Source organism: Lagenorhynchus albirostris, chromosome 2, assembly GCF_949774975.1.
Source record: "Lagenorhynchus albirostris chromosome 2, mLagAlb1.1, whole genome shotgun sequence".
In the NCBI taxonomy this organism is placed as follows: domain Eukaryota; kingdom Metazoa; phylum Chordata; class Mammalia; order Artiodactyla; family Delphinidae; genus Lagenorhynchus; species Lagenorhynchus albirostris.
In genome coordinates, this window is record NC_083096.1 from 48321236 (window position 1) to 48344889 (window position 23654).

The window sequence follows — 23654 nt, forward strand, 5'->3', positions numbered from 1 at the left end:
AATAACTTGCTCGCTTTTTTATATAATTTCAGAGTTATCTGAAACTGTACCTTTTGAGAGGGATGAGATAGAGAAAAGACGAATGTCACTGACCATGGTGGCCAGATGTCCAGCTGGCCCCCAAAACACTTGTCAACCCCCCTGGTGACTCAGAGGGGTCCACTAACCATTTTGGAAGCTCCTCTAGGGACTGACTCAAACACTCTGAGGTGCAGACTGTGAACTGAGATAGGCAAAGAAAGGGAAAAGCCTGTCACAGAAGGAAAGAGAGGGGAAAGGAAGATAAAGAAGCTAAGTGGTCCATAACTGGCTCGATCCCAGAGCCAGTCTGAGGACCTGGCCTCTTCCACGGGCCACAACCAAGAGGAATCTCCTCTCCTTCCCTAACAAGCAAGCATGGGTGTCTCCAATTCCAACCTCTTCCTTGAGAACTCCAGAGGCCCTTGATAGGGGTCTCACGGGGGGCGCCGAGAGGCCTACGCACCATGCCGCTCTGTCATACTCTGCCCAGACACGGACAAACTCGTCCAGGTGGTGAGGCCCCAGGATGGATGAATCCCGAGTCAGGTACTCAAAGTTGTCCATGATGACGGCCACGAACAGGTTGAGCATCTGGAGGGCAAGGGGGAGAAGAGGAGTTAGGAGAAACCCAAAGCAGAAAAACAGGCTTCAAGGCAAATAAAGAATTCAGAAGTTTGTGAGGCTGAAACTCCTAACCAAAGCACCGTTGACCCTGCCGAAGGCAACGCAGCATTTTCACGACTGAACTACACATGTCTTTCTGCGTGCATTATGATTTCACTTTCCTCTGCCACTTTGTATCTGCAAAGTACCCCTCAGTCGCTTTTGTTATCTATTAAATTTCTTTAATTATTAGTGCAGCAGCAGCAACACGTTCTCAAAGGCTAGAGGAAGTCAAGGCCCGACACCAAGCCTCCCTGCCAGCCTCCCTCCCCAACCCCTGCTCCCCAAAGCGGCCAGTGAGAGAACTGGTGGGATGCCTTATAGCGGATGAAGGGCTCACTGTGCGACAACCTGAAGCTGTTCACGGCTCTTAAGTGCTTCCAAGACCCTGTTCTCCCACTTATTTGTTCAACAACATTTATTGTGCACCTACTGTGTTCCAGACAGAGCTCCAGGTGCTGGTGGTGGGAGTTAAGAAAGGTCTGGTCCGAGATACATTTCCATAACTAGCACGTTGCTTAAGGCATAGCGGGCGTTCACTAGATGTTGTTACTTGAATATTCTTAAAGACATTTAGTATTTAGCAGAGACTGTGATGTGTTGGAAACATACAAAGGTTACAGATTTTTTTAAGAGCCATGAAAGAAGCATGTACAGCAGGGACAAAAAGGAGTATGGGTTCAAATTTCATATAATTTTCATGTCATGAAATATTATTCATCTTTTGATTTTTTTTCTCAACTATTGAAAAATGTAAAAATCATTCCTAGCTCATGGGCCATAGAAAAACAAGTGGGAAACTGGATTTGGCTTGTGGGCTATAGCTAGTGGAGCTCTATATAATCTTATCCAGCAACAGGAAGCAACAGGAACCCCTAAAGGGGTTTAAACTAGGAGAGAGACCAAGGTCTATGTGCGTTCAGAAAGAACACTTGGTCGCAATGTGGAAGGTGTGGAAGGTGGGCGGCAGACCAGGGAGAGAGTTTTGCGTTGCTCCTGAACTAAGCCAGTGCCAGACAGCAGCCTGGATAGAGAGTTTAAGGAGGTGGACTCAACAGGCCTCGACCACAGCGAACAGCACTTCTTCGTTGTTTCTTGGCCATCCAGCACCCATATACTGTACTTCCGGTCTCCTGGGGACACACCCTTTACCTATTCCCAGTTAATATGGTTTAGTGGGGCACCACCATGACCCAGGCCTCAACCAGCCATTGAATCCCATCTCCCTGGGCTACAGTGACCGGTAAGCCAATCAAGGCCAAGAAAATGGCATTGAATCTTCTGAGCAAGAGACTTGTTCTTCCTTGCTGGCCTTGAATACGTGGGGAGTGAGGTATACAGCTGCTGCTACAGCCATCTTGGAGCCAAGGACTGGAGTTGTTGGAGAAAAGAGCTCACATGCAGAAGCCTGGAGAAGAGATCTGACAATAAAGAAGGAAACCTGGGCCTGGGGATGTCATCTGAGCCCCAGATCAAGCTTGCTTAAGCCTGTCCTGCCAGACCCTTCATTTATATGAGCCGATGAAATCCCTTTTTGCTTAGGTCGGATGCAGCTGGACTTTCTGCCACTTGCAAGGGAAAGAACCTTGCCTGACAGAGATGAATTGGCTGTGGAGGTGAGCGAACAGGAGCCTCTGCTGCTGATTCCCAGGTTAAGTGGCTGGGTGGGTGGAGGTGCCAGGTATGCAGACAGGATACAGAGGATAAAGACAAAGCCTGCAGGATGGAGTTGCTGGGAGTCTTCTCTGCAACAGAGACTGCTGGCTGCATCCTAATTATTATTAGTGTTAACAAAAACTATTTGTATTATTATTGCTTTACATTTGCATAGTCTTCTATAGCGTCGTGTGCGTATTCACACCTACCAGACGTTTAATGCTTGCTCTAACCTTTCGTGCAGCAGGTTTAATTACCACCAGCCTTTCAAGGACACAAGTGCTTCCTAGACACATCTGTGTTCTTTAGCTCCAAGCACATAGCTGGGCACATCCCAACGCACCGGTAAATCTTTCTAGAGTGGTTGGCTTGAGTTGAGAAGCTGTGTGACTTGCCCAAGGTCACAGAGTCAGTGTCGGGCTGAGATTTGAAAGCAGATCATCTCATACTGAATATAGCCTCTATAAAAATAACATTAATGTGAATTATGCAGTAGCCTCTATCTCAAAATTCTAAAAGTACCTTTATGGTCACTAATTAATTTTCCAGTTATATCTTTGGTTTCTTTTGAAATATTTATTAAACACTTAAATGATGAAGGATAAAATGGAGATGTCTGCATGGCCTTCTATATCTCCACTTCCCCCTATGATAAGCACTGATACTCCTGTATGAGTTTCACCTTTCAGTTCTAGGTGACGGATGCACTGAAACTCGCTGACGGCTTCACCTCAGTGTCTAGCTCAGTGTGAACCTTTTAATGGCCACTCAGTAAAAATGTGCTGAATACAGGAATGAATAAACAAAAAGCTCCAATTTATATCATCATTCTAAATTTCCTTGGTTATTTTCATTATAGATTATACTTCCCTATTCCTAAATAAGATAATATTTTCTGTTCTTTCTTCATCAAAAAACCTTTCACATCCACGAGAAGGAACACATGTATCAGCTCACTATACCAATAATACTCTTATCAGCAAGTACTTTTTCTTCCCATTTTACAGAAGCCACAAATGGGAAGGTGCCTTGGCCAAGGCTAGAACAGCAACAACGCCAGTGTGGGCTCCCCAAGTCTCCGGTCAGTTCAACCCCTGCTACGTCGGCCTGCCCACCACCCTTACCAGTCTGTGTGTTAGCCACTTCCCCACACCCGACAGCTGGACACATGGCAAGTCCCCTTGGGATCACTTTAAAGAGGTAGAAATTCCTGGACACCAAACAATTCACTCTGGGATTCCCAGCCATGAAGCTGACCACTTTTAAGTGGCATTGCTTTCGTTTTAGATTCTCTGTGTAGCTGGTGGCATCAGCAGTGAAGCCGAGCCCAGGGACGTCAGGGTGGCCAGAAACGCCAGACTGACCCTTCCAGTGATCTGGTAGCACCTCGCCCATTCTTCTCTTTATCACCGCTCGTGTGATTGTGCAGGGTAGAGATTTCTGGACGCTGCTGTGCTGAGTCATGTTTTCTCCCAAAGAAAGAATTAAGAAGGCACCTAGGGCTTCTCACTATTTTATAGGTGGGCGTGTGGCACGTATATTACTCAATATTTACTAATGCCTAAAGCAGTCATATCCTTTCATGTCTATCAAGCTGGCCAACTGTCACCAAACGTAGCGACATGAGAGAGAACCGCATCTACTACATTGTATATTGTCATCATCCTACTCTGATGAATGCTATCCCCTTACAGTTTCAAAGTACGTTTTCTCAAACAGTTCAAAGGTCTCCAAAGGAGAGATAAAAGATTCTGAGCCCTGCTTGTGAGATAAAATACCGGAGATACAGAAGAGAAAGATTCATTCTGGGTCACAACTGATTCAATGTGATATTCAATACTCTATTCACGGAACCCTACCTACTCCCCTAATTAGCTCTTCTCACACAGTCCTCGCCTAGAAGCAGCAGAGACATCTCTCAGCCATGGAAAGTCACCCACCCTGGCCTCCAAGAGCCTCCGTGAGGAGGCCTATTTCTCATCATGGGCTAGGGTTCGTGGCGGAATGTACACCGAAGGAAACCTCTCGTCTGTTTATCAGAGGGGGGGACTGGGCCACATCTCAAGCCAAGAGCACACTGCTGCTCACCAAGAAGGAACAGAAGAAGATGAAAGAGACGAAGTACACGTAGGCCAGGTCGGTGCCACAGCGCTCGCTCTCGCTCTGCCCTGAGGGTGCGGTGGTGTCAGGCTCACAGCCCTTCTCCCCGAGGCACGACAGCATTATCTCCTGCCAGGCCTCACCCGTGGCACTCCTGAGCCCAAAAGACAACTCGGTTAGTAGCAGCAGGTCTGCGTGTCCTAACCTCTCCTCAGCACTCTTCCCGACTCACTCATCTAGGTTCCTCTTATGCTCAGCCTCCTTCGAGTGCGATGGAGAGTACCAGTGAGGTCTCTCCTGGGCTCTGCCACCTCACCCACTGCCTCTCCATCTTCTGTTGACAGTGGTAGAGAGGGCAGCGGGACTCTCTAAGACCCCACGTAAACCTGGTCATCCGTGGTTTCAGCCCTTAAATGGAATCTGGCCTGCAATCCACCCTCACCTTCCCCTTCTCAAAGCCCTGGAGGATGTGCTGAAACTGCATTTTGCAAATTGACTACTGAGTCAAAGATGTGGAGGAAACGTTCTAAAGTCAAGTCATCGGAGCAGTTTTTCGGACATCCTGCCCCTGCTTCCGCCCTCATCTCACTGTCTATCCTGTGAGCAGAGACAAAGGGGAACGGGCGGAAGAGGCAGGCCGACTGTTTCTCTCTCGCAGGAGAGCTCCAGCCACCACAGTTACGGATCCAGGTACCTGAAGAGTAGCATGAGGGACCCAAAGAAACTCCGGAAGTTGTTGTGCCGGTTGATGTGACTCTCCTCATCTAATTTTATGTTTCCAAAGACCTGGATGAGAAAAACAACAGAAAGCCCTGAGCATTATTGAGCGGTGGGATGTGTCCAGTGCAGGATATTAGATGTACCTGCAGGCTTGGTGAATTCACATGCGTGGCTTCTCCCACTGGCCTAACCATGAAGCAGACAACTCAAAACCCAGGAAGGCTGGTAGACCCCCACGTTCTTGGCCTGATATGCGGGAGGAGTTATATTCTCCAGTGACGCAAAGAGGATGAATGCTTGCAAGGACCGCAGAAGGCAAGATCTTTGAAAGCCATTCTGCTTAGATGTAGTTCCTCCCACACCTAATTTGGTCTTTTTATTTCTGTGATACCTACTCACTATGGTACTCAAGCAGTCTGTCAAAGACATTACCCTATAATAGGCATGCAGGGAACGAGTTACCGCTCCCCTCTTCCTGTCTCAGCTGGTAATGATGAGAACACTTGCATTTGCAGAAGATGTGATTTATCCCTTACAAAGGATAAATAGGCAGATGTTGTCCTGGAATTTGCAAGCAGTTTAAGTCAGAGAGGGGTATCTCTATCTTCCTTGGATATGTTCCCATCTGAAGAGTCACATCTCAGAAGTGTGATACAGCTATAACCCAGAGTCCATGAGAATGAACACACACCAAGTCCAGGCCAATAGGATGAAGAAAGTCTGCAAAACTGGATACTTGGAAAAGGAAAAAGAAAATGGATTGGGGCAGATCTGGCTACAGAGTGAGTTTACTAATCTGCTGTGGGTCTCTGGGCTTAGAATGAGGTCACTGTGTAACTTCATGTGAAAAAAAAGAGGGAAAAGTCAGAGATCTTTATCTACAGTGAATAATGATGAGCTCTCAGACACAGTGCTGTCTGGAGCCAAGGTCGACCCCATGTCTCTCTAGATGGGAAGGGTGCCCTTACACGTGTACTTTCCTCCCCAGACATGATTCAGATCTCAGGATCTACTCTCACGAGGCAATGTCTGTACAACCGAAGGCTTACAGGTCACTTTTCCGGCCTTTTGAGATTATATTCAGCCTGTATTTAACATGCTTCAGTTTACCTAATACGTGCTAAATGGAACACATTTCCCGCCCCCCCCCCAACAGTGTCTAGAATGTGCAATTAAGAACAGTCTCTGCTATTTTGCTCAAATAGCTCCCACTGACACCTGCTTGGGGAATTTGTTCTCAACGCTGATTTTCAAAACCTAAATACTACTTGTCTCTCAGGGAGAATGGAGGTGGCAAGCTAGGCAGTGCTGGGGAGGAAGGGAAGGAGGGAGATAAGGCTGAGGGCCCCCAGTCAGACAAATAGTAGCACTGAAAAAAATCCCACTCAAACAATCAAACCTAGTTCTGGATGCCCCAGGAGGAAACCGCCATATATCCTTGCCCATGTTCACATCCCCTTCTGTCTTTCTTTACACCCATTTAACTCAAAATCCATAGTTTATGCCTGATTCATCACACGCACACAACTTACAGTGTATTTCCTCCCTGTGACACTCCTGAAGCCATTATTCGTTGTCCCCTTTACGATATTCTCGAATACCTTACCCAATCGTGAACTAGCTGGAGGGCACACTGTGAGTTTACAAAAGTTATGTGTGTAATAGTCAAGGAACTACTGTCAAGCCAATAATGTATATTTATAATGAATGTGGTGTTTAAATTTTTCCACCTTTTGAAAAAGCTTTTCACTTAGTCCTTGTCAGTAACCCAAATCTCCTACATCCAAAGGAAAGGCTATGGAAGAGAAAGGTTTGATGAGACCCACCGGAACACTTAATGAAAGTATAGGCTTAAATCTGTTTCACTTGGGATTACAGAACTTTAGAACTAGAAGGGACCTGTAAAGCTATCTATCCAACTCCTCTACTGCACCGGTGATGGGGTTAAGGCCCAGAGAGGTTCAGTGACTTGACCAAGTTTGCACAGCTGGTCAGTGCTGGAGCTGAGGCTGGAAGCCTGTAGCCCCAGGACTCTCCCAAACCCAGCAAGTTACTCCTTCCTTCCATCTTCAGACTTCTCTGCAAAGCTCTCTTCTTCTAAGAAGCCCTTGAAATTTCAGAATAATGGTGCTTCTCACAGATACCTCCTATTGCTAGTTCTCTTTCCAATGCTTGTCTACTTTCCTTTTGCTTTTCTGTTTGTACGGATCCCTCTGCTTTGTTATGACTGTATGAGACACAACCTTTCTAGGTACAAGCTAGGTGTCTGCTTTGTGCGTGGTGTGGGGTCTCCGTCACGGGACAGGATGAAGATGGCCAGCTAAAGGTAAGTCACAGTGGGAATGGCATTCATGTCTTGGTGGAATGGAAGTAGTGATCTTATTTTTTGGAAATAAGTCTGAGGGCAATAAATGATTACCCATTGTGGTTATTGTAAATATTGCAGTTTCACAACTGAAGAACTCCTATCTCCCACTAAAGGGTCAGAGAAATACTTGTATTTGCTTGTTGGTGGGAGGAGAGACAGTGCAGAGAACTTGCAGTCCAGTAGGAACATGGGCTGCAGAGCAGACAGAGCTGAGATTTAAACTCAGCTCTCCCACTTACTATCTGAGATCTTGAGTGTGTTACAAGTTACTTAGCCATGCTAAGCAACAGTGGAGACAATGAAACCCACATATAAACATTTTCACATCACTCCTGAATACATCAGTCATGTATCTTGTGGTGTGTGTGTGTGTGTGTGTGTAATACATATATTTGCGGGGAGAGAGAGAAAGTGAGGGAGAGAAAGGGAGGCAGGAATGGGTAAGAATATCTATGTAGCACAGTGTCTGGAACACTCAGGAATTCAAGTGATGGTAAACGGTATTATCATCATCAGTAGTATTACTAACAGGTTAATATTAGAGATGGTGTTATTCTAGTTTATTTTGCTGGAAGATGAAAAGGGGATAAGAACTATTCTAAGCATGGACCAAAAAAAAAAAAAAAAAAAAAAAAAAGAACCCTAATTTAATCAAGTTTCATTTGGCCGTTCAAGAACATTTTAATTCTAGAATCAAATATCTGAGAGTTTGGATGGACTTAATAGAAGTCATCAAGCCAATCTTCCACTTCAGCTGGGATTCAGCTTGCACCCACTTCTGACATCATCATTAAAGCTCTACCAAAATATCCTCCGTGAAGGAGAACTCATTACTTTTCAACCAAATCTCACAGTTTTTGACACTTGACATTCTATTGTCTTTTTGGAGAACAAAACTCTCCAGTCATGGGATCAGAAGATGAACAAAATTTGGAAGTGCAGGCAAGAGAGAGGAACAAAAAGAAGACATTTCAGAGAAGCGCTCGAAAGGGCTGCTGACACGTCAAGCCTGGGGGATGCGTGCAGTGGCTCCAGGTGGCAGCCACCACTGAGAAGGCAGCTGGCCGTTCAAAGGCAGCCAGACCACCTGACTGCAGAGACTCCCACTTGGCTGAGGTCCTACGCTGGGGTCTAGTCTCCAAATCTCCAAGTCAGAAAATCAGCCTCTCGGAGCCCAGCAGAGAGCCTGTGTATCCAACTAGACAGGTGCATGGGATGTGCTGCTGGCTGTTTACGGTAGGAGTTCACCCACCACAAATGACAGCTGCCTTTGAAAGATCTTTTGGCCTCTTCTGCTCAGTGGGTTTCTGGTTACCTGCCTAAGTACCCTGGGTGGGAACCTCACCCACTTCTCAATTCCGAAACTGGAAAGGATGTGGTAACCAAGGAGAACCATCCAGCGAGCTGCGTGGTCCTTTGACAGGCATCAGCCGGGATGTGGCCCTTGGGTTTCCTGAGGACTGGGCACACTGCCAGGAACTCTGAGCTGTTCCCAGTGGTGGGTCTTAGGGCATCAATCTCAGCCATGTGGGATGTAACTCGCGTACATTTTGTGCTGCTGTCTGCAGAAGAACAACCACCTGACCTTCTTTTAGGTCTGGCTCAAATATGGGAGGGTCCTGAGATATGGATCATCACGAGCCCTACCCTATCCTTAGTCTCGTGGGGGGAACCCCTCTGGCTAAGAACAGCGGTGTCATCTTCACTGGAGTCCAGCTGCTTATGAGGCAGCACCATGACCTGACGACCTCAGAGGAAGCCCCTGTATCAGACCACCCTGACCATCTGGGCAACCCGAGTGGGGAACCCTGCACACGTGAATTCCCAAGGTCATATTGCAACACGATCCTGGGAGCGAGCCTCAGGACAAGAAGGGATTCTTGAAAGGACCTCAATCCTGTAGGCTCAGGCTAGAAAGCCAGAGACAACCTGGGCAACAACTGTCCCCCACCAGAGCCCTGATGCACCCTCTCTCACCTGCATCCCAATGATGGCATAGATGAAGAAAAGCATGGCAATCAGAAGGCAGACGTAGGGGAGGGCCTGGAAAGAAAGCAGAGACACGACCATGAATTTACAGGCAGGCAGCTCCAGGGTCACCTGCAGCACGGGCAGACAGGAACTCTTGTCCTGAGACTGACTTAAAACCCAGGGCTGGGGCTCTCTATTCACCCGGATGTTCTATTTTGGGATTCCGTACTTTTGCAGATGTCCATATCCTCTGACAGATATGTAAGCTGGTGGCCCCAGAGAGGCTTGTAATTTCCCCTCTGTCGAGAATATTCCCTGACCCACAAGTGTGTGGCCCATATATCCAAGAGAGAGCTAGGAAAACTTCTTGGGATTGGGATTCATCCCACTCCGTATGCAGAATATTAATAACCTGGGCAGTTGTGATGCAAATTACACAGCAAGCATTTAGCTTTGGCTCCCAAACCCCTGTATTACCCTTCCCAACCCTCGCTCAATGTGAGGTTCATAACGGAGCATTTGGAAGCAAAATGAAATGGCTGGGGTCTCAGTTGCCCGTCAGTTCCTAGCAGGCTCCTTCAAGCTCTGATGAAACATCTTTTTCCAATGTTTAAGCGTCCTGACCTTTCATTCTGTGTCACGCAAAATTCCAAAAAGGCTTTCAAAGCGTGAGCCATCACAAAACCCTGCCATGAAGCCACATGGCACAAAATTCCACACTGTGCCAGCTAACTGCCACTCTGGGGTGACAACACTTTACTGATGGGGGTGAAAGGGCGAGTGCAAGAGACAGAAGGCCGGGAACTGCCCCTGGTGGCTGGGGGAGGATGGAGACATAGGGCAGTCTGGTTTGGAGGCCAGGGTGGGCATTATAATTCTGGGCTGATCTCCGTGCTGACACGGAAGCCCCTCTTCTTTACCACCCAGGAAGCCTCCCTGGCAGTTCGTGCAACTCCGAGCCTCCACCCTCTCTCGAGTGTGTACAGCATAACTCCCCGGAGAGCAATTGAAGGCTTTCAGACTGCATGAACCAGGCAGAGCTTATCAACAGAGCTAACTAAATGAAGAGCCCTGGGAGACTTTTACAACTTGAATAAAGAATAACATTAAAATGCAATAGGGCTTCCCTGGTGGCACAGTGGTTGAGAGTCCGCCTGCCGATGCAGGGGACGCGGGTTCGTGCTCCGGTCCGGGAAGATCCCACATGCCGCGGAGCGGCTGGGCCCGTGAGCCATGGCCGCTGAGCCTGCGCGTCCGGAGCCTGTGCTCCGCAACGGGAGAGGCCACAACAGTGAGAGGCCCGCGTACCGCAAAAAAAAAAAATGCAATAGAGGGGTTTCCCTGGGGCGCAGTGGTAAAGAATCTGCTTCACAATGCAGGGGACACGGGTTCAAGCCCTGGCATGTGGGAAGATCCCACATGCCGCAGAGCAACTAAGCCCGTGCGCCACAACTACTGAGCCTGCGCTCCAGAGCCCGCAAGCCACAATTGTGAGCCCACGTGCCACAACTACTGAAGCCTGTGCGCCTAGAGCCTGTGCTCCGCAACAAGATAAGCCATGACAATGAGAAGCCCGCGCATCGCAACGAACAGTAGCCCCCGCTCACCGCAACTAGAGAAAAGCCCGCGCAGCAACGAAGACCCGAGCCAAAAATAAATAAATAAATTAATTAATTAAAATGCAATAGAGAGTTGGTGGGAGAACCCCTTCTCCAGTGGAGTGCTGATTCTCAAGATCTGTGAGGAGCGACTACATCCCGAGGGGGCATGTGAAGACACCATCTGCTGAAAGGAAAGAGTAGGGAGGCAGGTTTCTCTCCCAGCTTTGAGGAGAGGACCAAAGAGTCATCCTGATCTCTCTTCTTGTCATGTTGTAAATTCCAACACAAAATAAGGAAGAGAGAAGAACTGAGTAGGGGTCAGTGGTGGAGAACTGGGTGATGCTCAGGGTGGGGCTGGGGAAGGTAGAGGCAGGGGCAACGCTGTTTACACAGTGTTACTTTCTGCTGTGTATGCACAGAGGCAGCCTTTGTTAAACCAGCTTCAAGGAAACAACTTCTACACTGTGTTCCAGGGCTGCACCATCCATCACAGTGTCACCTGGAGGCAGATTCAGCTGTCTTCACTGTTCTCTCTCTATTCACTGGAATACGCCAACCATTTGGTCATCAATTTTTGACATGCTTTTCTTTGCCCTCGATAGTATACACTTTGACAGAGAATCAGTGATCATGAGAATATGACAGGCTGACACATATTTCTTAAGAGACTCACTAACAACTGTAACTTGTTGCACAGGCCTCTATAAAAAGCTTTTAAGACCATCTTGTGTTTCAAATTCTAAATCCAGATCCACCCGAGACTCAAATGGTAAATTCTTGCTAAGGTTTTCAATTTCTCCTCTGTCACTGAGCTTTGGAGAAATAGTTTTCATGGAGGTGACACCTCTCTGGGAGTCATAGCACCAAACAATTATCTGAATCCAATAAAAATGTCAAGGTTGCTTGTGGGACCCTGAGCGTCCTTACAACTGGCCTCACATCTCAGACCCCCAGGACTTTGCTGAAGAAGTAAATCAGTAACGATGGTGTGGCACGAAGTCCCTTTCAAGTGACAAGAAACCATGAATTCACTGACAAGCTTTCTTTAGTTCAATCTGTAGTTAAAATGTACAAACAATTAAAATAAAGAAGGCAATTCAATAAATTCATGATTTTTCATCTTTGAATCAATTTCATCAACCACATTTTTAAAGTACATTCATTGAAAGACTCTTTTTTATAGGAGGAAAATAGTAGGCTTTTGAGCAGTGTTGATGTCCCCCAAAGCTCAAAAACAAACTCATTATATTTGCTAGAGCTTGAAGATATTGAAATATGTTTGGAGAACTTCTTTTACTGGAAACCTCTGCCATTATAGTGGATCTCAGGTATCAATTTTTAACTTGTTTATTACATATACTTCTCTGTGTGGCTCCATGAGATCATTCAGAAGAAGCTCTCACCACATTAACCTTGCTCAGGTACCCTCTGGGTTTGTGGGATGCAGAGGTAACTATTAGCATGGCATATATTCAGTGGTTCAGGAAATACACTAATGATGACACGGGTGGGACTGGTATGAATCATCTTGTTATAAAACACAACTCAAGGAGTCCTTTGAAAAACCGTTCTGTGAAATAAAGCCACGGACGAATCCCTGAAAAATGCAGAGGATATGTGACTACAGGTGGCTGGCTCTGTCCGTGGATGGGATTGCCCAGGGCATACTGAAACACCTCGGGAGGGAGCACACCTCATAAAACGAGGCCCCTGCCTCAGTGGACAGAGAAGGTAACTGAGTTACAAAGTTGGGGTGATTTTTTAGCATGAGATTCTAGCCAGTTAGTCATAAGCTAACCGCTGCCTGGCCAAGTTGTGTTGTAACTAAGAACTGCTGTGTTTATCTAATGCTTCTGACAAACGCCCATCCCCAGAGGCGACGGGACTTGTGGAATCATGCTGCGTTGCCTGGTGTGCTGTCTGATGTGACAGGGCCGCTGCAACCCTCAGAGGGGAGGAGCTTGTGCCCTTTACCTTAAAGGACTGCACGAAGGTCCAAAGTAAAATACGGATGGTGTAGCCTTGACGCAGAAGCTTGATGAGGCGGGCGGCTCGGAAGAGCTTCAGAAAGCTCATATTGAAGCCACTGGTGTTCACCAGCTGGTGGATCAAAAGGAAACATATCATTAGTGACATTATGGTCATTTAGAACATCTAAGCACTGGTATTTGTGTATTTATCTCTCATTCAGATCATAGAATGGAACATGGATGCTGTCTTTTGTTTTTAACCCCATTTTCAGCTGATGGGCCAGTGGGGACCATCTCTCGGAGCCTCCCCAGGCCTGCCCTCTATTCCCAGAAGGAAGGCATGGAAGTACCACAGATGGATGCCCCACATACAACTGACAAAACTGGCCTCCCCAGTCTTCTCTAAGTAGTCCTAACTCTGCACTCGGATGCCAGAGGGCAGACCTAACCATCTCTCTTGCACATGATGGCCCTCCAATATTCAAAGACTTGTGATGAGCTCTCCAAGTCTTCCTTAGGGTGAACCATTTCAGGGAAACAGTTCAGGTCTAACAAGTCTGAGGGCGAAGACCCTGTGCCTCTTTTGTGTCTCTCAAAGAATCTAGCAGGACACTGTGCACACTCGGCCTCTCCTGGGCCCTCTATCCCATTCACCCCCATCGGATGGCTGCTATCTGAGTCGTGCAAATGGGACCAAGCCTTCCATGAGATCCAGCGCCATCCAATGTTCCCATTTTCTGGCAAAAGCTCAGGAATGAGGAAGTGAACAGGGGGCTGCACATTGGACTTGTGGAGTTACAAATGGACAATGTGCAGAGAATTTTTTTTTAATGCAACCCCAGGGCCAAGCCTAAAGAGAAGGACCAAGGAGCCACTCACCTTGCTGTCTGTCAGAATAATTTCTGTGATACTGCCGATCACCGTGATGAAGTCAAAGATATTCCAGGTGTCTCGGAAATAGTTCTGCCAAGTGAATTCAGCCACGGGAGCATCCGGGAAAAAAAGGAAAAGAAAACACGGGAGAAAATGGAAAAAAAGACATCTTTCATGACATAACTTTGTCACTTGGAATTAAAACTCGTCAATTCCAGGACAAGTTCATTGTAACTTTCGCTTTAGTTTCCTATTTCTAACCAAAAATGCTGTTTTTCCTTCACTAATTTGAGAGTTTCTCATTTGGGAAGCAGTTTCATCACTATTTGGAGAGCTTGTTTTTGAAGCTGTCACTAAAGAGCTACATCAAAAAAAGTGTAAGATTTTTTCATGTAATATTACATAAAAATATGTAAGAAAGAGATCTGGGGCCTAGAACATTTTGATGTCCAAAAATGAAAGATCATAATTGTCACCTACAAGACAATAAAATTATTTACAGTATCACTCCAAGGTTTTCTATAACTTGTAAATTATTATTTATATAGCATCATGTGACCCTATAAATATAGTTCTGACTTTCAACTAACAATAAAAGTCACATAGATGTCCTAAGTGACTAAAGATCAAAGATGTGTCAAAAATCGCTTCCTAACTCCACTGAGCCTTTTCACACCAACTGCTGATTGGCAATAGGATGAACAAACTCATCCTTCCCCTGTTTCCCTGCTCCGTTACACCTTTCGAGGAGGTGTAACTAAATAAAATACAAGGAAGCAGCAACAGAATGAGTGGGTTAAAGGACACGAAGAAGTAAAGGACCTGGATACATGCACCAGCCAGCCAACGTTAAGCTTAATAGAGAAAGTGGGCTCTGCTCCCATCTCCAGTGCTCCGGTGAAAACAGACCTTGGACTATATTTCTTAAAAGAAACAAAACGCTTGGGACTCCAAGACGTTACCCACTTGCCCTTGGGTGGCGCTTCCCGTAAGAGACCCTCAGAGCACTGCAAAGTACACCCTCTTCCATCCCCACAACTGGCATTCATGAATCCTTGCTACACATGCCAGATTTTGTGCCAGGTCCTCCCTTGGCATTCTTTCAGTTCGTTTATTCCTCCCATGGATGCTGTAAGTAGGTAGTGATAAATACCTCATAAATTACTGAGTGGTAGGGCTAGCAGGAAGAATGGGTAGAGATACGCGATAAAGAGAGAAATGTTCTGGGGAGAGAGAAGGTACGTTTATGAGCACCTACTCAGGACCAGCCGCCTTAGGTATATTCCCTCACGGGACACACACACAGTATCTAAGGCTAATGGCAGCTATTGTTATCCTCCTTTTATGAATGAGAAAACTGAGGCTTAGAAAGGCCTGTCTGATTCCAAAGTCACAGGCACCTGCCAGGCATGTACAGAAACTCAGCACACAGCCTCAAAAACTCACTGCTGCTAAGGATGACTACCTCAGGAGTGGGGTCAAGTTGAGTCTCTGAGTTCCTCAATTCTCAGTGCTCTCCTATTACCAACCCGGGGTGAGCTTCCTAATTCTTGGTTAGGTCCCTATATGAGAGCTAGAATATAAAACTAGCTCTCAGGGGACAGAAGCCCTAGATTCCAGTAGAGGAGGTCTTACAATACAGTATGGTAGAGCACAGCATAACATAGTACAGACTAGTAGATTACGGTGGACAAAGTGTGGGCTTTGAAGCCAGAGAGACCAGGATCTGAACACTGGCTCTGCCTTTCAGTAACCTTGTGCAAAGTACTGAATCTTCTTGAGCCCTAGCTCATCCGTATAAGAAGAAAATCATAATGGCCATCTAATAGAGTTCTTATGAAGCTAAAATGGATAATACATAAAGCTTTTGGTACTTAGTAGACAACCAATGTATGTCAATTCTCTCCCTCTTTCTTTTTCCTCTTCCTTTTCTATTCCCACTCCACTTTCCAATTCTACTGCCTTTTATTCTGTAATCTTCAAAGAGCGACACAATTTTTCTGACCTTCAATTTCCTCATTTAAAATAACAACAACAACGATAATGACAGCTTCTGCCATGCCTATTTCAGAGTCATTGAGAAGATCTGACAAAAACAGTATATATTAGGGCGTTCTGAAAATCTACAGTACTATATCAATGAAAAGACTTATTCGGGACTAGTGGTGCCTTTTATAGTGTGAGAATGCTTCTAGACCTTGAATGAAAATACGGGGCTGAAGGTGGGAAGGAGGCAGGCTTTGGGGCCGAATCATCTAGTTAAGCCTGTAAGCATGTATTCCGCAATCACCATAATTTGACACAGAATTGGGGACTTAAGTCACAGACGACGTCAATCCAACATGCGAATAATCAAGATGCAGGGAAAAACTTGCCCTGTTTTTACACAGGCTTCCCCCACCCCCTTCTCCTCCCGCCCAGGGCCAGACTGTATTATAATGGCATCTTTGTTGCTGGTAGTTTACTTTTATTTCTCCAAGACTCAAAAGGGAGTCAAACAACCAACAATACAGCCACCTGCAAGGGGTTCCCTTCAACTCTCCTCCCCAAACCATCAAATCAATGACTTTTCAAAGAACCGCCAGGAAACCAGAAGCAATCGCCACCGTCAACACTCACAACCATCAAGCCGAGGCCAGAGTCCCTGTTCAAGCTGCCCCCAGACAAACATATATTCAGATAATCAGCTGAGTTTCTCTTCTTGCAGGGAAAGCCATATACATATAATTTGAAATGGTAGCTCACACACAAAGTAAGTGTGAAGCAGCTGTCGGGTGGGTTTATCTGCAGCCCACTGATCTCACTGTAAACACTGAGGCAAGGGTGGCAGAGAGGATTATTCTGTTTACAGGACACTGAAGTGAAGGGCTAGGTTTGCTTCACACCCTTGATGGTAGATGCGAAAATCTGCCAAACAACTATAATTAGTAGTTGAGGAGAAGTAAAAGGAGGACTCATGCCAGAAAAACTCAACCCAACCCTCCCCAAACCAATTCCAGAAACTGCCCCCCCGACCCCACACTTGCTCACCCTCTCTCATACACACACTTTAAAGGCCATTAGCCTTTGGAAGCTTAAGTGCTAAACATTTATTTTTAGTGGCAGAAATTACTCTTCAGGTAACTAAAGGGAGGAGGATTACTAGGTAAAATCTATTATTTGCTATGTTTGAGGCTAAGCGGGACAGATATGTTCCCATTTGAGTTATAAGATTTTCAACCTTTCACCAGTAAATAAGCACTCAGGTTTATTAGTCCAGTCCTTGTTTTGCTCTTCCTGACAGATAAATCTTACTAAGTTCTAGTAAGACTCAACGACTGTCGCCCCTTGACAACTGACAGACTTTGACGAGAACAGAGCTGATAGCTAGAGGTAGGAGCTGGGGATCTGGTTCTCTTTGTCTTTTCTCCTAACACCCTCACACATCATCCTGTCTCTACGGCAGTTTTTTTTAAGCAGTCGAAACAAGCCCACAATTAGGTGGGCAGGTGTGTGAACCCTTTCTGGAATAGCGGTGACCGCCCTCCCTTCCAACAAAGGCTGGCAATGTACCCAAAGAGAAGGGAAGACAAGAATGGTGCCGGGATAAATTCCATGACGTACCAAGAAGCCAAACGCAACGATCTTTAGGACACATTCCAGGGAGAACACCATGGTGAAGGCGATATTCAGGTACTTCAGGGCCAGTTCATAGGTACAGGGAGCAGAGTAGTACTGCCGGGAAGAGAAAAGAGGAAAGAATCAAACCCCTAAAGGTGAGAGGGTCCATGAGAGAGGCTGGCCATCTCGCGTCCCTGCCCTTGGGGGACATTCTGGTGTCATCTAGGGCTAGAGAGGAGAAGCACACGTCCTAGCAAAACAAAACAGAGGAAAACACAGGTCTTATTAGCAAAATGGCCAGTCTTCCTAGAGTTGAAGGTGAGAAGGGCAGAAACATTTCCTAGAGTTAATTACTTTACCATTTAGTATTAAAAACCTCTTCCGACACTCTTTTAGAACCCCATGATCATCTACATCTCCTGACATCTCCACCCTTGTCTGCGTCTGATTGCCATCACCAACCTTTGCTTTCAGAGTTCCTGGACTGCTACTATATATTTCACTGCATTTTGCCCCAAAGACCCAAAGGCTGGGCTGTGGATGGAGACAAGATGAAAGAGAAATTCCACGATGGAAAAGTAGGTAACAGGGCTTCCCTGGTGGCGCAGTGGTTGAGAGTCCGCCTTGCCGATGCAGGGGACACGGGTTCGTGCCCCGGTCCGGGAAGATCCCACATGCCGCGGAGCGGCTGGGCCCGTGAGCCATGGCCGCTGAGCCTGCGTGTCCGGAGCCTGTGCTCCGCAGCGGGAGAGGCCACAGCAGTGAGAGGCCCGCGTACCACAAAAAAAAAAAAAAAAAAAAGAAAAGAAAAGTAGGCAAGGAGGCAACAGACTGGTAAGCTGGAGTGTTTTCTCAGTGTCTCGGGCACACACACAAGTGCTCTGCGAAGGGAGAGTTGCCGAGGCTCAGCCTGCCCGAGTGCCTCCCAGCCACCACCTTCTCACCTTCATCATCAGCACGACAGTGTTCAGGGCGATCATGGCCATGATGGTGTACTCAAAGGATGGAGACACCACAAAGTGCCAGACGCGGTACTGGAAGGTGTGCCTGTTCTGGGGCATGTAGCGGGTGAGTGGTTTGGCACTGATGGCGAAGTCGATGCACGCCCTCTGCAGGAGAGTCACACTGATTAGCCAAGCTCAGATTCCCTAAACCTCGCACACGGGTGAGCTCTCTGTCAGACGGTTAGAAGAAGAGGACAGTGTGTGAGAAGAGGCTAGGGCTGGGCAAGCAGAGGTAAAAGCAGCAAAAGAAATTATCTGGACAGAGCTACAGGTGAGATGTCACCTTAAATGAATACACAGAACTAGAAGGGTTCGGTCCCATGCGGTAAGGACTTGATGGTTATTAATAATGCCCTTTACACAGCACAAGACTTAGATATTTGGGCAGGAAGCTCACAGTCAGAAGTAAAAATCTATCTCCCTGTGCATTCCCATAGCACTTTATTTGCATTTCTCTTACAGACTCTAACAATTTCTAGTTCAGTTCCAGGATAAAAACAATGGACCCGACAATGTGTCAGAACTACGCTTGTTACTACAAAAGCAGTAATAAGTTAGACAGGTTCCCTGCCCTTACAGCAAATATACACCATTGAGGGATGCAGGAAGGGAAGCAGACGTGTTAACGTTATAACGTTGGCACACGTCTTTCACCCCCACCTCCAGACGACGCGCCACATAAACGCAGGGGCTGCATCTTAAACACCTTACATCCCTCCCGGTTCTCTGTGTCTCATACCTGGGCTTTAAACAGAGCGGATACTCCAAAAATATTTATTTAATGACTGGCTAATGCATTTCCCCCCAATTCTCTCTCTAATTCACAACAAAATGGAGAGCATTCTGTCTTCCTCCTAACACTGCTGGTCTGAGAGTCCTTTCCAGAGCGCCCCCTGGCCCTACACTCCAGACCCCTCGTTTCACCTCGTTCTTCTCCAGGCTGCACTCCTCCATCATCTTGTCCCCTTGCTCCTGGAAGGTGATGATGATGAGAGCCACAAAGATGTTGACGAAGAAGAAAGGAAAGACCACAAAGTAGACCACGTAAAAGATGGACATCTCCATGCGGTTGCTGCGGCTCGGGCCTCGGTCTTCCTCTGTCACATCGACAGAATGCTGCAAAACTCTGGGGACAGAACGAGAGGGCACGGATGGTGGACGGCAATGTTGGAAGCTGCTGTGACTCAAGGCTTCATTAGCAGATGTACCATCTTCTGTATTTTCTTATCTGACTTTTTAAACTTGGTGGATCCTCCGTGAATTTGGGGCTCCACAACCAAGCTGGCGGACCCCCAATCCACTGCTCTTTCTAGCCCCGGTGCCATCACGCATCCAACTCCCTAACACCAGAGTGACATTACTTTATAGTTGAGGTTGTCATAAAACCAAGAGACTCCTGAATTTCCCTTTGGCATTTTGCTGCCACCAGAAAGTGGTGTCTTGGCTACCGCCAAGTCTCTGAAAAAATAAGCCTGCAGCTACGAGCAGCATAAAAACTGCATTCTGTTGTCTTTGACATGTGAGGTATGACCACAGAAAGCATCTCTGGGTTCTGCCACCGCATCCTTAACCCTTGACCCTCATGTCCAGGGCCAACTCGGAGGATAAATCTGTCTAAGACAGTCCTCAGGGACTCCCCTACGGTGCGGAGAGCTGTTCAAAACTCATTTGTTCCGTAGGAATCAGATGGCTCTATTCAACTCCTTGATCATGGGCTGAAACACTGTGTTTCAAATATTTCCCGGACTTCGTCAGCTCCCTCCTGATTCCCGCCTGAAGGATTTTCATCCTTCCTCTCTCCTGCCCGTCTTACCGACTCATAACCACTTACTTTCCTTGGTACAATAACAAAGGGTTAGCCTTGTTTATCTCGAATCAACTTCTCAAGGCAAACACATGGCCCTAGCCCAGCTCACAGACAAGCATGCCAAGCCAAACCCATCACTCACTGAGGCCATCCTTCCCCTGTGGAGACGGTGAAGAGGGTCAGCAGGGCCCAGATGATGTTATCATAGTGGAATTCATGGCGCTTCCATTCTCGGCCTTTCACCTCCATCTTGTTTTTCTCGTGATCTACATAGTTTCCTCTAAAACCAGAGCAGAAGTGAACCAGAACCTCTTCACTACAGCTCATGGAAGAGCAAAGAAATTCTAGGGACTTTGATAATGTACAGTAGTAATTATCAGCATTCAAACCCAAGCAAGAGGGGATTTTATTAAGGCAGTGTATTATCATGGAATAAAAATGAGATTTGGTGCCCAAAAGACATGGAAGATTAAATCCTAGTCCTTTCACTAGTCACTGTATAACCTTGAGCAACTTCCTTAAACTTTCTGTGCCTAGGCTTCCACACCTATAATGTGCAAATAAAACCTATCTCAAAAGGTCATTAGAAAGATTTAAAATTAAAACCTGATGCAAAATGCTATGTTCCATGTCTGACACAAAAGAGGTACTCACTCAAAATGTGGCAACTTCTTATTTTGCCTTTTTTCCCAAAAGAGGAATGGATTTAAGAAAGGGGGAAAGAAAAGACCTATCTGTAAAGGGTTGTGTGGACCTTGGCAGAACGCACTTTAGCAGAAAGTGAGTGGTATGTGCTGGTGGCGCTTACATGCACTCCTTCTCTGTGTCCTTGGAACTGTCTGTGCAATAGAAGAACTTGCCCTTGAAAAGTTGAACTGCGATGACAGCAAAGATGAACATGAAGAGCTTATAGACAATTAGTATGTTGAAGACATTTTTCAAGGAGGTGACCACACAGTCGAAGACAGCCTGTGAACAGAAAAAAGAGCCCTGGTGTGTGAATCCCTGAAATGGCCTGTGTATTTGCCTACAGCTGAGTTGGACCCACACTACCACCAGCCAGCCCACTGAGAAGGTGCCCTAGGAGATAGCACCCTAGGAAGAAGTGACACTCATGGGATTCGGACCTGTTTTCTAAGCTGGTCATGACGGTAGGAACCTATAATTTAGGAGGGGAACACATGTTCTGAATCTGAAAGGAAACCCAAAGCAGTAGAGACCAAGATGGTATCAGGCAGTGGAGGGAGTCCTTTGTGGAATCCTGTTACGGGCACTCCACTTAGTGTGAAACAGAAATTTATTCCAGAAAAGGGATCCTTGAAATCATTTAGCCTGTTTTAGGCGTTAAATAGCTTATCCGTAACTTCATCTATTTGGGGCACGTTCTTAGATTTGATTTATATACTGAATATGTATTGTTTTCTCTTAGCCTTTCTAAATAGATCAGGGAGTGATAATAAACTCTCATCTTTGTTCATTTTAATGATATTTTGTAATAAGTTCACACATTTACCCCAATTACATTCCACACTTCACGTAAATGTTCTCTAGTTTAAAGCTGGCTGTGCTGGGGATGAAGATTCAACAGGTGATGTGGGAAGGGGTAAGAGCCACCCTCTCTTAGCGATGGGAGGATCAGATGGACAGAATCAGGAACTTGCACTTCAGTTCAAGGCAGTGAATCTCCCTCTGAAGAATCCATTGTAGGTCCTAAGCCATGAATAGTTACATGGGAATTCAACACATTTCAAACCATTTTTAGGTTATTTTCTAGGTTTGTAGGTTTAGCTCACTGAAGAGTCTAGCCCCACAGTGGCGCTGCATTTGAGCAGTTGCCTCTTCACAGCGCGGGGTGAACACTGCTGGTTTAATTAGTTCAGCACTGCAGGGAATGTGAGTGACACGCAGCCTCGTGGAATTATCAGATCCACCTACATTTCCCTCAGGTTATGGAGCTGCAGAGCAAAGAGCCAGCCCTTCCTAATTAGTTGGAATTAACCAAGGTTGGGTCGCCTTCTTCAGCCTGTTAATTAATCTCATCATCCTGTCCAAGCCCTTCTCAGGACCCCAACATAGCTCAGAGGAGGAGACCAGTGGACCTGGGCTGCAGCTAACATTGGTTAGGGCCCCAGGCCTCCCGGCCAAATTTTTCTGGGGGTGAGGCAGAAAGGAATGAATGGTCACAGGCACTGACCCCGGCCAGGCCCTGTGCTGGGGCCTGTCACCAGGTGGAGGGTTATAATGAACAGCGTGTGAAAGATTTCCTGATACCGTGGGAGGTGCCTGATCCAGGAGGGAAGGCAGGGCAGTGGAGGAGGAGAGCAGGCAGTGAGGACACTTCCTTTGGAGCACGAGTACCTCTCCTCGGGAATCCACGCAGGAGGCCAGGGCCCTGGGCTCTGAGAGGAAGCCATGTCTCAGCCAGTTAGGGGGTCTTCCAAAAAGACCTTCCTGTGGTCTTAAGCCTTTGATCAACCTGGTTGGTTTAACACCTCTCTGCAGAGCCAGAGGGCTGAAAGGGAAGCAGTTGGGGTGGCGGTGGAGGGACTGGTGGGGAATATCAGAGGTGAGGCAAACCCAATGGGAAAGAGGAACTGGGGAGCAGGGGAGTCCCTTGTTCCCTCCCTGGTGGTGGCTGGCTCTCATTCGCAGGAATTCAGGAAGGAAAAACTTTTCTCCCATGAGGCTTCAGCTTCCATAACAGCAAGGGATCTGTGTGGGAGAGGCGGGTTCCACAAGCCAGCAGCCTAAGGGCAGGAAGGCTCAGGGAAGGAGCTCAGGGTGGGTGAGCAGGTCAGAGCGCAGGAGAACCCAGATAATAGACCTATGAAGACACAGGTCCTGGCAACAGGGAGAACTTAGTTGTGTGAGCTCACTTCCCCATTTCTTCTCTGCTTGTGCCAAAAATGACTCTGTGTCCTTGGGCAAGTTATTGGCCTCTAAGATATGAAGGGTCAGGGCTACAAGATTCTTTCTTTCTCTAGAATCATGAGGAAAGAAACCAGCCCAGGTGACTTGGTCTGACGTAGTATGTGGACCACAACACGCAGGGCTCATGCTCCTTCCATTGTGGTGTCTGACCCACCTTAATGACACAGGAGGCTCCAGGATAAAGCCACACAGGGTTCTTCCTATGACTTCCCACAGAGGGTGGGGCAACAGTCCTTAGAGATAGATTTTTTAGGATATTGGTTATTTTCCTTTGAAACTCAGACCCTTAGTTCAAGTAGATGAAAAGAATCTCAGTCTCTGCGTGAGCAAAAAGAATATCCCCAGAAATAATTCTCCAAAAGCAGGCCA

General features: G+C 46.7%; 1 protein-coding gene across 1 annotated transcript in view; it reads right to left on the reverse strand.

Moving 5' to 3' along the window:
• CACNA1E (calcium voltage-gated channel subunit alpha1 E) overlaps positions 1 to 23654 on the reverse strand; it is a 358420-nt gene that overhangs the window by 21727 nt on the left and 313039 nt on the right. The window contains exons 29-39 of the mRNA XM_060132060.1: positions 21163 to 21323; positions 20497 to 20634; positions 19472 to 19673; positions 18488 to 18652; positions 17547 to 17657; positions 13950 to 14033; positions 13075 to 13200; positions 9506 to 9571; positions 5135 to 5226; positions 4429 to 4594; positions 485 to 612 (exon numbers count right to left, since the gene is read on the reverse strand). Coding sequence (XP_059988043.1) covers positions 485 to 612; positions 4429 to 4594; positions 5135 to 5226; positions 9506 to 9571; positions 13075 to 13200; positions 13950 to 14033; positions 17547 to 17657; positions 18488 to 18652; positions 19472 to 19673; positions 20497 to 20634; positions 21163 to 21323 — 1439 coding nt within the window. The remainder of the gene's footprint in view (positions 1 to 484; positions 613 to 4428; positions 4595 to 5134; positions 5227 to 9505; positions 9572 to 13074; positions 13201 to 13949; positions 14034 to 17546; positions 17658 to 18487; positions 18653 to 19471; positions 19674 to 20496; positions 20635 to 21162; positions 21324 to 23654) is intronic.